This window comes from Varanus komodoensis, unplaced genomic scaffold, assembly GCF_004798865.1.
Source record: "Varanus komodoensis strain SLA01 unplaced genomic scaffold, ASM479886v1 scaffold7_3, whole genome shotgun sequence".
NCBI lineage: Eukaryota > Metazoa > Chordata > Lepidosauria > Squamata > Varanidae > Varanus > Varanus komodoensis.
This window is the reverse complement of record NW_025336480.1, coordinates 18,721,481-18,736,172: the sequence shown is the minus strand read 5'-3', so window position 1 is coordinate 18,736,172 and position 14,692 is coordinate 18,721,481. Positions and strand designations below refer to the sequence as shown.

Here is a 14,692-nt window from a genome sequence, read left to right as displayed (position 1 = left end):
CTTTCCCATTCTTTTATTCATCAAGACAGAAGTTCTACATCTTCTTTTATTCACTGTGATTATATTTTGTTGCTTCCATAACATTAATCTTCACACTTTTTTGCCTTTAGATCAACATGGAAGACAAGCTCTTTTCAACTTCAGAATTTGTGTAAATCATTTTCTGAGCCTGATTTAAATAATTCTTTCTGTTCAAATTCTTCTGATATATCTGATAAAGAACTAGGGTTAGAAGAAAAAGGCAGTGAAGGTGGATTAGTTACATTTGGCCAGAAGCAAATTGAAAATGCATGGGATGAGTGTTCTCAGCACACCACAAGTATCTCATCCAAATCACAGCCTTTGAAAAAGAGCAAGAAGAAGAAAAAATGGTCCCCAAGGATAACAATACCTGAGCCTTTCCAGATGACAATTCGAGAAGCTAAGAGAAAACAACAGAAAATCAAATCAAAGTCACTAATTGAACTGGAAAATAACTTGCTGAAGAAACAATTGGAGGAGGAAGCAGAATGTCAAAGGAAGTTCCGAGCCAATCCAGTGCCTGCTTATGTTTTTGTCCCTCTCTATCATGAAATAATGCAGCAAAATGAAGAACGTAGGGAATCCTTTAGAGAAAGAAGGAGAGAGAACCTTCTAGCTATGCAAAAGCCATTTCAGTTTATTGAAAGAGAAGCGCAAAAGAAAGAAATGAGGAGAATGCAATTAAAGGACCTTTCCTTACCTGAGAAGAAAGCAAAAGTATTTAAAGCAAAGCCAGTTCCTAAATTTGTTTACAGTTCAGAAATCAGTGAAAAACTTAAGGAAAAAGAACTCTATAGAGAAATTAGAATGCAAATCAGATCAGAAGAGCTTCTACACAATTCATCTTTTCCCAGCAGGAGGTTAGGAAGCAGGGGAGCCTATAAGCATAGGCAGCAAAACCACCTTGAACACTGTGACAAACTGGAATGTAAAGTAAAGACCAAATCTAAGGTCCCAGATTTTGAAACATTGCATAAAAAATTCCAGAAGCAGCTTCAGAGACAAAAAAATGTAAAACATATCACTGTGTGTGAACCTTTCAAGTTATGTACAGCAAACATTCCATCAAATAAAGAAAAAATTCTTGAGGACATCCAAATGGATGAAGAAAATTTAAAGGAAACCCGTTGGCCCTTTGTGTCTTCAAGATGTCACCCCCAAATGCGGTCTTTGAATACAAATTCATCTTCGAGATGTGAAGAATCTACACCTCCAAGAATTACAGAATCCACAAGGAGACGATTACAAGCCATCAGGTGAGCCATTCATTGGTGACTGGTGTATATATAAATCGATCCCATGTTGCTTGTGGAAAGCAAAAACATGTTGGTGTTACACCAAATTATTGTTAGAATAACATGTGGGAGGGTGTGTGCACGTGATGAGGTGGGGGCGCGCACACAGTGAGGCGCTGGCTTGCTTGCATGGAGATCATTTTCTCTGAGTGAGTCCAAAACGATCTCTGTGTGAACAAGCTGCCACCTCGCTGTGTGCCCACCCACACGCACGTGGCAAGTCCAGAACCTCTGAGGCAGGCCAGATAAATGGGCATGGTGAGCCGGATCCAGCCTGTGGGCTGTAGTTGGACGACCCACGGCTTTGAGTCTCAATTTAAGGTTTTTGAATTTGCACTGGACGCTTAGTACTCCCGGTGTCCTAAATGTCATTAATGGTTCCCATTACAGATATATTAATAGTCCTAACTAGTAGCTCAGATCTGTTACACAAGCAGTTGAAAACTCAAAATATATTGCAGTGTTTCAAGCCACCAAATTTATGTCTTTGCTTGTCTCCACACACAAAGTGATGGGTCAGCAATATGGTATGTAGACAAGTGTTTATCAGAAAATCATCATTGTGCAGGAAATATCGGAAGTGATGCAGTGGCCTTCCTTGGATATAACTTCGATCTCCAGTGACAAATTGTGGGTTAATTCACCTACAAATTGTGGGGCTATATGCTATTTCCAAGCTACTTCCTGGCTTGTTCTTGGGTTAACATGGGGTTGTTAAATCCACAAACAGACCCAAGTGGAAATTTGATAGTTGTTAATAGAAACAGGAAATGGCTTGTGTGCACTTCAGGCAAGGTGTACATATCTGTCTGAATTGTGGGATTAATTATGGGTTAATTAATGATTTGCCACCAGACGCTGCTGTTACAGCCAAACAGACTTAGTGAATAAATTATCCTTCTTTCCTTTTATTTGCTGTGTAGTATAAGATACCATAGGGAAGATACATTTTCTCCTCCCTTTCTCTTCTTAGATCACCAGCTATATTTTTATGTAGGTAGGGCAAGGATGGCCAGCTTATAGTCATCCAGATGTTTTGGCCTAGCATTTTCATCTTTGCTCGGAGCTGGCTATGTCTGATGAAAACTGTCAGCCAAAAATATGGAGGGCTTCATGTTTCCCACTGGGTGTAGGAACAGAGCAGCCAGCAGGTGGTATGGAAAAGTAAGCAAGGGTTGGTAGGATGCTATTTTCCCTTCCACTTTCCATCGTATAGCTGATTGGTTGCACAGGACCCAAGCAGGCACCTCTACTGACCCACAAAATCAGCAGGCACTGGGATTTCTGTTCTCCCTGGAGGTTTGTTACAGTAAATCCTTGGTGAGATGTTTCCATAGCAAAATGAAAGACCTTGCAAGTGCCACTATTGCTGAATCAAACCTAATGGAACTGAAGGTTTTTCCAATTACAGCAGGTTTAATCAGAATGGGTGCAGGTCCATGCATGAGAGTCTTATAACATGACTGATAGGACTAGCAGTTTCCTGAGTCTGATGGTCTTGGCTGCAAAGGTGGTGGCAGCAACTGTGCTTCTGGGAATTCCATGCATGGATGGTTGTGCTTTTTAATAGGGTATATTTTAATATAATTTTAATTATATTTTAATATAGATATATATATATATATCTTCTTGAGAAATCATTGCACAAACTTTTCTGGATCTATATTTATTTAGCTTTAGTTCATTTTCACATTCAGGGAGTCAACCGAGGAAAAAAGGAAGGTGGAGGAAGAGCAGAAAAGGAGAAGAGCAAAACAGAAACAAAGAGCGAGAGAACTGCAGAGACTTATAACCACTCGAGCTGAGGCAAATGACCCACATCAGAGCCTAGCTGAGATGTATAAATCAAAGTTGAAAATATTCAGGTATTTTGCAATGTATCCTCCAAATCCAGACATCCCTGCCCTAGCAAGAGCGTTAGTGAACTAGAAGGCAGCTGTAGCTTTTAACATAGACTAGATTTGCGCCTTCCATTTTTACTTTGCTAAAAAGCTTACAATTATATTCCATGCCATTTCCATCTCATGATATATTAAACAATAGGAAACATGAAAAACAGAGAATGAAAGACTATCTGCAGGAGCTGGAAGAAATTGAAGAAAGGGTGGAAAAGAGACCACTGTTGTTGGAACAAGTTACGCAGGTTACTTGACCTCTCTAATCTTTTCACTAAGTGTGTCTATGTTATGGTGCAAGCTTTACTTCATATCTGATTTTCAAAAATGATAATTGAAGTGGCATAATTTATGCCACTTTCTCAGTCATCAGACTCCGGCTGCATCCCTCCTATAAGCTTTGTTTTGTTTATCAGTGTTACTTCCACTAGCAGTGTTTGCTGCCTGTTTGCTCATAACTGTGTACCTTAATAAGCCAAGAAAGCTCTCTTATCCTTTACTCCTGTATCTGACCCACTTAAGAAAGTGTAAAAAGCAAAGGTGATACTACTTAATCAATGCTGATTTTTTTGCACAAATGTATTTGATTTCTATCCTGCTTTTTGAGCCAGAAGGACCTCAAGGTAGCTTATATCAAATAAGTGGGACTGTTTCTACACTTCTGGTACATGACATTGCTTTGGGTAGCATGTCCTTCCTTCCCCCTCAGTCTGCATGCCTTTTTGCTGTTTGTATGCAGAGAGGAAGAAAGGTGAAGCAGTTGACATGTCACTTCAGTTTGTCATACCATATTTTTCTGTCTATAAGACGCCCCCATTTATAGGATGCCCTCCACTTTTCCTACCGATCTCCGAGAGAGCAAGCGGTTGCCACACGCCACCTTGCTGCCCCTCCACCCATGTGATTGTGCCAGTCTCCCCACCCCACCCCACCCCACCCCACCCCACCCTACCCCACCCCACCCCACTCCACTCTGAGCACGCCCGCAGTTCTCCTCTTGGCCCCCCTTGTGTAAGACGCGCCTCCATTTTTAGGTAAATGTTTTAAAGAAAAAGTAACGTCTTATACACGGAAAAATTCGGTATGTTTATCAGCTCAGGCTGTGGTGCCAATTTAAAAATAGTCCAATCTGAAGTGGTGCGGTGTCTGCATATTTTTGTATAGTATATCACAGAAGTGAGTATACCCCTCACATTTTGTAAATATTTTATTATATCTTTTCATGTGACAACCCTGAAGAAATGACTCTTTGCTACAATGTAAAGTAGTGAGTATACAGCTTGTATAACAGTGTAAATTTGCTGTCCCCTCGAAAATAACACACAGCCATCAATGTCTAAACCGCTGGCAACAAAAGTGAGTACACCCCTAAGTGAAACTGTCCAAATTGGGCCCAAAGTGTCAATATTTTGTGTGGCCACCATTATTTTCCAGCACTGCCTTAACCCTCTTGGGCATGGAGTTCACCAGAGCTTCACAGGTTGCCACTGGAGTCCTTTTCCACTCCTCCATGACAACATCATGGAGCTGGTGGATGTTAGAGACCTTGTGCTCCTCCACCTTCCGTTTCAGGATGCCCCACAGATGCTCGATAGGGTTTAGGTCCAGAGACATGCTTGGCCAGTCCATCACCTTTACCCTCAGCTTCTTTAGCAAGGCAGTGGTCGTCTTGGAGGTGTGCTTGGGGTCGTTATCATGTTGGAATACTGCCTTGCGGCCCAGTCTCCGAAGGGAGGGGATCATGCTCTGCTTCAGTATGTCACAGTACATGTTGGCATTCATGTTTCTCTCAATGAACTGTAGCTCCCCAGTGCCGGCAGCACTCATGCAGCCCCAGACCATGACACTCCCATCACCATGCTTGACTGTAGGCAAGACACACTTGTCTTTGTACTCCTCACCTGGTTGTCGCCACACATGCTTGACACCATCTGAACCAAATAAGTTTATCTTGGTCCCATCAGACCACAGGACATGGTTCCACTAATCCATGTCCTTAGTCTGCTTGTCTTCAGCAAACTGTTTGCGGATTTTCTTGTGCATCATCTTTGGAAGAGGCTTCCTTTTGGGACGACAGGCCTGCAGACCAATTTGATGCAGTGTGCAGCGTATGGTCTGAGTACTGACAGGCTGATCCACCACCCCTTCAACCTCTGCAGCAATGCTGGCAGCACTTATACGTCTATTTCCCAAAGCCAACCTCTGGATATGACACTGAGCACGTGCACTCAACATCTTTGGTCGACCATGGTGAGGCCTGTTCTGAGTGGAACCTGTCCTGTTAAACCGCTGTATGCTCTTGGCCACCGTGCTGCAGCTCAGTTTCAGGGTCTTGGCAATCTTCTTATAGCCTAGGCCATCTTTATGTAGAGCAACAATTCTTTTTTTCAGATCCTCAGAGAGTTCTTTGCCATGAGGTGCCATGTTGAACTTCCAGTGACCAGTATGAGAGAGTGAGAATGATAACACCAAATTTAACACACCTGCTCCCCAGTCACACCTGAGACCTTGTAACACTAACGAGTCACATGACACCGGGGAGGGAAAATGGCTAATAATGCCCAATTTGGACAGTTTCACTTGGGGGTGTACTCACTTTTATTGCCAGCGGTTTAGATATTAATGACTGTGTGTTGAGTTATTTTGAGGGGACAGCAAATTTACACTGTTATACAAGCTGTATGCTCACTACTTTACATTGTAGCAAAGTGTCATTTCTTCAGGGTTGTCACATGAAAAGATAAAATATTTACAAAATGTGAGGGGTGTACTCACTTCTGTGATAGACTGTATCTTTTGAATAAGGCGTATGAATGCTGAATGTTTTATGTTCTCGGATAAGTGATATCTGGCAAGCTGCACTCACGTGCACACCCACAAATATGTATGTTGTGAGTTCTTTAAACTGTGGTGTATCTTAATTACGGATTAATGTGGTTGTTTTGCCTCCACTTAAAAACAGAAAAATGCACGGATAGCAGCAGAAAAGCATTACTCTGATACCCTTCGAGAACTGGGACTGTGTGAAGAGTTTGTGTCACAGAAAGGGCAAACTGCCACAAAAGAGCTTTTGCCAGACCTTTCTTGTGATGGCTCTGAAAGCTGGGCATCAGATGGAGGAAGGTAGATATTACAAATGGTGTGCTGACAGCTTTGTGCTTAGTACTTTCAAATGGAATATGTAACTTCTGGAGAAGATTTCAGAGATTTGTCTAGTACTTTTGGATGGCTTAATGCAGTGCTTCTTAGATTAAGTTGTGCTCACATTTCCCCTTTCCTCAGTTCTTTTATAATATATTAAACCAGAGTAACAAGATTTGGAATAGATGAACTAGTCAAGAGGTTTTATTCCCAGTCCAGGAATAGAATAAACAGCCTTGGTACCCTCCAGCAGATAGAGCAGTAGTTACCCTGATTTCTGTGCAGCTGTTCCTACATAAGAGAAGTGAAATAGCCTCCATTTGAAGCATCACCTGTATGTTGATTGTGCTAGGGCACAGGTGTTGAACCTCTTTCATCCCAGGGGCCACATTCAATTTCAGAGAAGGTTTTGGTTGCAAGAAGTTGCATTTTAGTGGTGGGTTGGTCAAAATGCAAAGGGGTGGAACCAAAATGCCGTCATATTTTACCTTAATTCTTTTATTTGTTTGTTTGTTTGTTTGTTATATTTTAATATAGCTAATGATCAGTATTGTTTGGCTGGATTACAAACAGCTAAAATACTAAAATAATACACAAACAGTTAAATATACAATACAATATGGATATTTGAAAGAATAAATACAGTACAGTACAAAATAACAGCCAGGAATTGATAAAACAAACATAAAAATCTAGGTCTTGAAAATTTATGAGAGAAAAGAAAGGTCTTAGTGTAGTATTGAGAAGTTGGCAATGTGGGGCAATTAAAGCTTTTACTGCTTGTAACTAATCTTTAGGAGAGTCATCTCAATATTTTAGAATGGGATAGAAATGGCACCAATATTGAGAAACCACCATAAAATTGGCAGTTGGGGTACAGGAGATGAGGGTAGGGACCTGGCCATCTGGGGAACTGTAGGTAGGTGAGATTTACCAATGGGCTAAAGGTTTAGCACCCCAGTGCTAGGACTTTGATCCTTTGGACTCAGGATTGGTCATCTGACTGGATAGCTCTGTGGGCAGCTCATATGACCCTTTCAGGCAGACCTAGGCCCTTGAGTATGGCAGCCAGATTTATCTGTGGCTCCACTTTGGTCCGTTCATCTTAAAGCCAAAAATGATGTGGATACTTACCTAGGAAGTATGCTGCTTGGATGCTTGCTTTATGATGATTTTCTTTAAGGACAAAATGAGAGTCTGATTGTTTCCTGTTGCCAGGGATGTCTGTGTCTTTTACTGTCGAGATGGACAAGCATTTGGGGTGTGCACACTGCTTCAGGGATCTTGCTCTCATGGATCTTATGGCCTATTTCCTTTGATTGCATCCCTTGAAGATACTTGCAGGAACTACATTCCCCATTCACTTTAAACAGCTTCCCTTTGGACAATGTAACATGTAGTAATGTAACAAGTCTTATAAGCACTCACCATATGGAGGCCTGCCTGACTGCTCTGGGACAGTCTTAGGATATGAAATGGCTTTGGAATATCTCTTTGCTGCTGTTCACCTATGAATGGGAAAAGAAGTTGGGCATAGTGTGAGGTTCCCTCCTATTTGGTTGTTGAGGGAGCAGGCAGGCCTACTGCAACACATACTTGGTTGAGGAGAGTCCACTTTCCCTTTTTTTAACCTATATAAATTTCTAGGTTTGTAAGCCTGACAGAAGGATCTGTTTTGTTTTTATTTAAGTATGGTGCTTTTGCAGCATTTTTTCTTTTGAAAAGCAGAATAAAATATAATAAGCATTTTTCCCAGGTCAAATGAGAGTTCACTTCATCAATAAGATTCTGTCTCCCTAAAGATTCCTTAATTAAAATTATTTAAATGAATTTTTGTTTCATTTCAATGCCACTCAATAGCCAAAGTGCAATAACACAATTATTGTAAGTATGGAGTTTGAAAATTACTCCTTATGGTTGTAATCTGGTTGATGTTTAAGAACTTGCATCTGAGTAGTTTTTTAAAGAAATAGACTGCTCATCAAAATATAATATGAAGACTTTCTCATTTTTTTATAGTGACAGTGAAAGTAAAGGTGAAATTAGCGAATCGCAGAGAGAGGAGGAGAAGTTGGGACTTCAGTCAGCCAAGTCATTTGAGGAAGAAGAGCTGCAAGAGCAAAATGAAGAGGCTGGATCAGTTTGTGATGACCAAGCTACTCCTGAGTATGAAAGTGAAAACCATGAAGATGGTTCAGTAGAAGAATCCAGTGATGATGAAGGCTAATTGAAATAATTGCTTGATTAAATAAAATATGAGATGGAGAAAATCTGATTTCTGGAACCAATGTTATTCTATAGTGCTTTTAATGTGTAAGTGTGCTCTGAACTTTCAGTTTTCATACTTGGCTTAACACACTCATGTCATTATGACATCATGCACAGTAGCTGGTCTCTTCCAGTTTTCCACTTTTCTATATACTTGCTTCCCTTCCTAACTGGTGTGTATGCTAACTCAGTTCCCTTATTATATAGTCATATCAAAACCAGTATTTCTTTGCAAAATCTTTAAAACTTTGGAAATTACTGGTTTTTCAGTTGACCTGACTATGAATTGAATACAATGGAAATTCCTGGATATAATATGTTTGTATCATTTGTATTGACCAACTGTGAATTCTTTGTTGTACCATGATTAAGAGCATGGGCTTGCACTCTCCAGCTTGAATTTCAGGTTAACCTTGAACTTGTAGGGTGGTCCTAGAAGAGAAACTAAATGAATAACTACATTAATTGTATGCAGCTGTGGCCACCTAAATATACTCAAGCTCTTTCTTAGGTGGATCCTACAACCTTACCCAACAGGAAAAGAACAAGGTACTTAATTAAGAGCTCTTACTGACTTTAAGCAGCATAGTTGTTAAAACTAACTCATTCCCAACTTGGCTACATTTTATAGTTTTTATAGAGAAAAAGTAATTCAAATCAAGACAGTAATAAAAGGAGGTTGTACTATAGTGTTTCATTTACGGAGTTTAGAATATGTGATGAGGACACAACTTACAAACTTGTTACAACTATCTGCATGGACAGATGATTCCCTGTTGGAACTGACCCCCATCCTTTTATAGTTGAACACAATATGCAATTGGCTACTGTAGTCATTTATTCTCACTCCTTCATAGCTATCTGTACTACTTCCACTTCATGTCATGTCGCTTGTTATTGGCCCTTTCTCAAAGTGACTTTTGTCCTTTAAATATCCTCCATTTTTTTAAACAAAAACAAGTTGATTGCACTCTTACCATGTTCATGTACCCTGTTAACTATAACATAACTCATTTTTGCAGCATTTGGCATAGCCTGGCCACAGGCTCCATCTTTCCCAATCCCTTGACATTTATTAGTGTCAAATACTAATAGGCTGGTCCTAGAAGAGAAACTAAATTAATAGCTCCCCTTAGTTCCTTTTCAATATTTCCTGGCTTCAGAGTTGCATCTTCCTTTTTTTAAAAAATCTTGAGCTTTAGGAAGGCCTCAAATTTTGGTCAATTCACTTTATACACATTATTTCAGTACACTGGGCAGGTTGTTATTTCACAGCCTAGTAACTTTTGATCCTTGCTGAATCAGACCAAAGGCGTTTGTTCTCACAGTAGACAAGCAACTGCCTCTGCGAAGACCACAAGTGGGAAGTGAAGGCCGTGGAACTATACGGCTCATGTTTGGCACCAGCTAGTGTGCAGAGGCATGCTGCTTTGCTACTCCACATGCACAATAATAGAGGTTGTTGTGAGGATTGCCAAAGGAGAGAATTACTGAGATAATGGTGTGTTACATGCTTATGAGACTTTAGAAAAAGATCTGTATGGTTACTTTCATTCTATTCCTCAATAACATTGCCACATTGGAGCATTTATTTATTTATTTATTTGGATGAAACCAAGCAAGGCTTATCCATGTGCAAAAGCAGCTCAGCTGCATATCTGTAAGCAGTTACCACCTATATCATAATCCTCAGTGAACTGGCTTAAGGTGATTTTTAGTGGAGATGAGTATCCTTTTCTAGAGCTACCAGTTTTTGCCTATAATTGACTGATATCACAATGAAAGTTAGAGCTGGAGTGAGTCAAGAACATTCTGCCTGCATTTAACTTTGTTGCAGTTGACTGCAAAGTCACTTTAAATCAGGGAACATTCTGATATTAATGCTAAAAGAAGAAGGGAAAGGCTTAATAGTAGGATTTTACTTGGTCTTGTGCAGAGAAACTGAATATGGTTTAAATATTGATCATCTGATGCAAATCAATTATATGCATTTCTAGGTGTAACCTTATTTCCCTGGAAAGGATGAAACTTGCAATACAGTTAGTTCTAAGTATCAGATTAATCTCAAAGAAAAAAAAATAGTATATTTGCAGCAGCTGCACACACATTCCATTCCAAAATATCATCATCATTATTATTACATTGCATTTTTATCTTCTTTTTTTCCTCTTGTGAGGAACCCAAGGCAGTTTATATAGTTCTATTTTATCTTCCCAGCGGCAACCATGTGAGGTAGGGTAGGCTTAGAGTGAGTGACTGGCCTGAAGTCAGCCAGGGAGCTTATGACCAGCTAGAAATTAGACCCCAGATCTCTCAGGTCCCCAGTCCAGCACTTGAACCACCATATTTCACTGGGTCTCAGTGATGAAAAGGTGATAGTACTTACTGTTGCATTTTATTTTATCTTGCATCTTGACCATTTTATCCTGATCCCTCCATCTTGAGAAATGCTGCAGATAGCCAACTCCACGTGAAAGGCTTTTGATGGACTGATTGGGAATTGATTGTTAAACTAACTACCTATGGATTAGCTTGTTTAAAATCTGTTACTTTAGATTTCCATGCTAGATTCTTAATATCTTCTCATTCTTTTATTTTACAAAAATGAGTCTACTATTCTGAAAAGAATTGTGAAAATAATGTCTTCCTTACAAAGTATGGGTGTGGATTCAGACTTAGTCGTACTACTTTACCAGTACTCTTAATGGGATTAAATTTGGAGACTTATGTTCCATTGATTTCAGTTTGTCTGCTGTACGTATGTCTAAACTTGAGGGGCTGGTAACTACAGCCATTAAACCTTTAGGCTAAAGATGCTTTGGAACATGAGATGGATGCTGTATTCTGGTACTATACCAGCTAAATAGGTTGCTAAGCAGTAATCAGTAGCTGCTGGAAAGTCGGGTAAAAGACAATGAAGAGATTAAGTTGATATGCTCTGTATAATGTGAGCAGTTTGACTGCAGTCCTTCATGCATTTACTTGGAAGTAAGCACAATTAAACTCAGTGGTGTTCCTCTGAGTAAATGTGTCAGATTATGCTGTTTAAAGTATCTTTGGGCACCATCCAGTCAAAGTTGGACACTCCTATTGCTTTCAGTCTATGTGAGAGCTGGGGAGAGGCATGCACTTTGTTTTCCCACTGAAATCAAGGTTGGGAGACTTAGGCGCACTTTGGCTAGACTGTGCCCTTCATTTATATATCTTTATTCTACTTCTGCCTTGAAGGTTCGAGATGAATTACTGTGGATCTGATTGTTAGATTGCTAGGTGACACTCCTGTTCTACATGTTTTGTTTGTAAGTATGCTTATTGACTGTAACTAAATTTTAGATTGAAATCACAGGACTAAAATATGTGACAGCAGAAAATCCAGGGTTATTTACTGAAAGTTTAAGTAATTGCTTTAAAACCATTCCAAGTTTCTGTGCAAGTCTTTCCTGAGAATGTTGGGTCTCTGATTTACCGTTTTAAAGCTATAAGATGAGAATCGAAAGTAAATTGAGAGCCAGTGTGGTGTAGTGGTTAAGAGCATGGGACTGGGATTCAGACAATCTGGGTTCTAGTCCCCGCTCAGCCATGGAGCCAACTGGGTGACTTTGGGCCAGTCACAGACTCTCAGCCCAGCCTACCTCACAGGGTTGTTGTGGGGATAAGATGGAGGAGGAGAATGATGTAAGCTGCCTTGAGCCCTTTGTAGCAAAAAGGCAGGATATAAATCCAAAAATAAATAAATAAATTGAACAGACTATTTATAAAGTACTTCTAAAATCCATGAAAGTTGTGCCATTGATTTCAACATTGTGTGATGCACATCAATTGTATTAACTGGATTATTATTTAAACTTGATACAGTATTTGAAAAAGTCTTTTGCTGTATACTTATTGTTGGGAACCTACAAATTTCCTAAATATTTTGAATTCAAAATAATCTCCTACTAAACTATTTGATAAATTGAAATACTGATCTTGGCAGTTACGTGGTATAATTTCCTTCAATTGTACATACAGTATTTTTCCGTGTATAAGACATTACTTTTTCTTAAAAACATTTACCTAAAAATGCAGGGGTGTCTTATACACAGGGGGACCAAGAGGAGATCAGTATGAAAAGTGGGGGGCATCCCATGGGGGTGTCTTACAGTTGGAAAAATATGGTATGTGCCCATTAACAGTTCTTAGTCAGTTCCCTGAGTGCCAATCATTTTAGCCAAAAAACACCTAAATACAATAGGGGAAGCAGACTTGCGTGTATTCCAAGGTTTTCAGTAGTACAGAACATTAAGGAAAAAACTCTTGTGGGGGGGATCCACATTCCAGCAACCCCCATGAAGACAGAGTATACTTGGTACACAGGATGCTGACTGTTGGGGGAGAAATGCAGAAAATGGGAGCAGGGAAGGGCAGTGACTGGAATCCTTGGCAGGAGTACATGCATTGCAACTTTTTCTTGCTAATCCCTATTGTGCTGTTTGTTTTACTAAAACTAATTTCTGAAATAGCCTGTGCTTGGGCATTGTCATCATTGCCTAAGTCTGCAACACTGACAAAGCTTTACTAAGCTTGCAGTCAAAATTCCCTTGAACTCAGCTGGACTTTCAAAAGCGTATATATGATTGAACCATAAAGAAGTTACGAGGTGTAGTACTTTTGTATACATATATGTGCTACAGAAGATCATCTAGGATAGGGACTGCCAAGGAATAGGTTTTTTCTGACTTACCTATGCCGAAGTAATATTTTTAGGAAGTATTTTGTTCCTAAAGAGTTAAGTTCTAGTAGACTATGTGGTGCCTATCTTTTTCATTATGGTGCTCAAAGTTAGATTGTCTAATAGTATCAAGTCCTATACTATTTATAGTGTTTAGTGTATAAGTAATCAGTTCTTGACATTCTGTCATGACAGAATAATGTTAGGGAAAGTTGAAGGCAGAAGAAGAAGAGGATTGACTCCATGAGGGACGCCACAGCCTTGAGAGTACAAGAGCCAAGCAGGGATGTCAAGGACAGAACATTTTGGAGGGCCTGTAAAGAACAACAAGAACAATGTTCATGTTTCTTGAACAGCACCATACTGAGTTGCTCAGGAAAATATTCTGAAACCTGGGAAATTAGAAAAAGTCTAGTTATATGGCTTTTGGGTGGAGGGGATGGCTTGGGGTTTACTGCCCATTCTGGGGTAGGGAACATTAAGAATTTCATAAGGCATACCCAAAGTCTTAGGAATTCCTGGTTGCATGCTGGGCTTGCTTGGGACAAACTAAATGTAACATCGTTCATGTGTTTAGTAATTGGCACATGATGTTTTTTGAAACAAGCAGCAGGAGGCACCCCACTCTTGATTATTGCCTTGATATGGGGGAGGTGGTCTCTAACTCTTTGCCTGTTGCAGTTCCCATCCAGAATGCATCCCTCTGCAGCTGATGTTTGCAGTAGGAGGAAAGCTCCCATTGTCATCAGTGGGAGCTGCATCTTCAAGTTAAATAGCCTTGGGGGGGGGGGGGGGGGGGGGAGTCTGATCTGCACTGGGGCTCAGAGTAGGGACTAGAGGGTAGAGGGTAAAAGCCCCCATCCCCATAATCTGGATGAAGAGTTTCCCATACCTTACTTTTAAAACAATTAGTCGCACTGTTACTAGCTCGCAAATGAAATCACATACATTGGATTTGTCCTAAATAGTGATTTTAGTCATTTTAGTACCTAGTAGGGGCTCCATGTGGTAGATTCTATGATACAGCTCTCTCTCTCACACACACACTCTCTCTTCAAGGTCATGTTAATAGGAATTTATTTGGTGGTCTTTTTAACTGTAAATGTATACATGTGCTATCGGCTTTACTGTTTACGTGCTGTTATTCTGTCAAACCAGTAAATTATCATTGCACAAATAACGTACCAGATTAACACACCAGAATGTAGAACTGAATCATACTTTCACAATAATAACATAATAAGCACAATGTACAGTAAAACTCAGAACAAGTGTAAGCAACATCCACTTATGGTCTTCCTTCTCAATGCAAATAAATACTGCCTTGGATCCAAAGGTAACTCATCTTAAGGGAGGTACGC

The 14,692-nt window shown here is 40.0% G+C and overlaps 1 protein-coding gene across 2 annotated transcripts in view; it reads left to right on the top strand.

The window, feature by feature from the left end:
• Positions 1 to 12,238, top strand: part of FAM161A (FAM161 centrosomal protein A) — a 19,494-nt gene extending 7,256 nt beyond the window's left edge. Inside the window, exons 3-8 of one of the 2 annotated variants that reach the window (XR_006417003.1) lie at positions 111 to 1,277; positions 3,014 to 3,181; positions 3,360 to 3,459; positions 6,174 to 6,334; positions 8,372 to 8,665; positions 11,849 to 12,238. Coding sequence is in view for 1 of the 2 variants with exons in the window: in XM_044454150.1 (XP_044310085.1) it covers positions 111 to 1,277; positions 3,014 to 3,181; positions 3,360 to 3,459; positions 6,174 to 6,334; positions 8,372 to 8,579 (1,804 nt within the window). In the remaining variant the exon portion in view is untranslated. Of the gene's footprint in view, positions 1 to 110; positions 1,278 to 3,013; positions 3,182 to 3,359; positions 3,460 to 6,173; positions 6,335 to 8,371 lie in introns of both variants that reach the window. The other variant, XM_044454150.1, reaches the window with a different exon arrangement.
• The last annotated feature ends 2,454 nt before the right edge of the window (positions 12,239 to 14,692 follow it).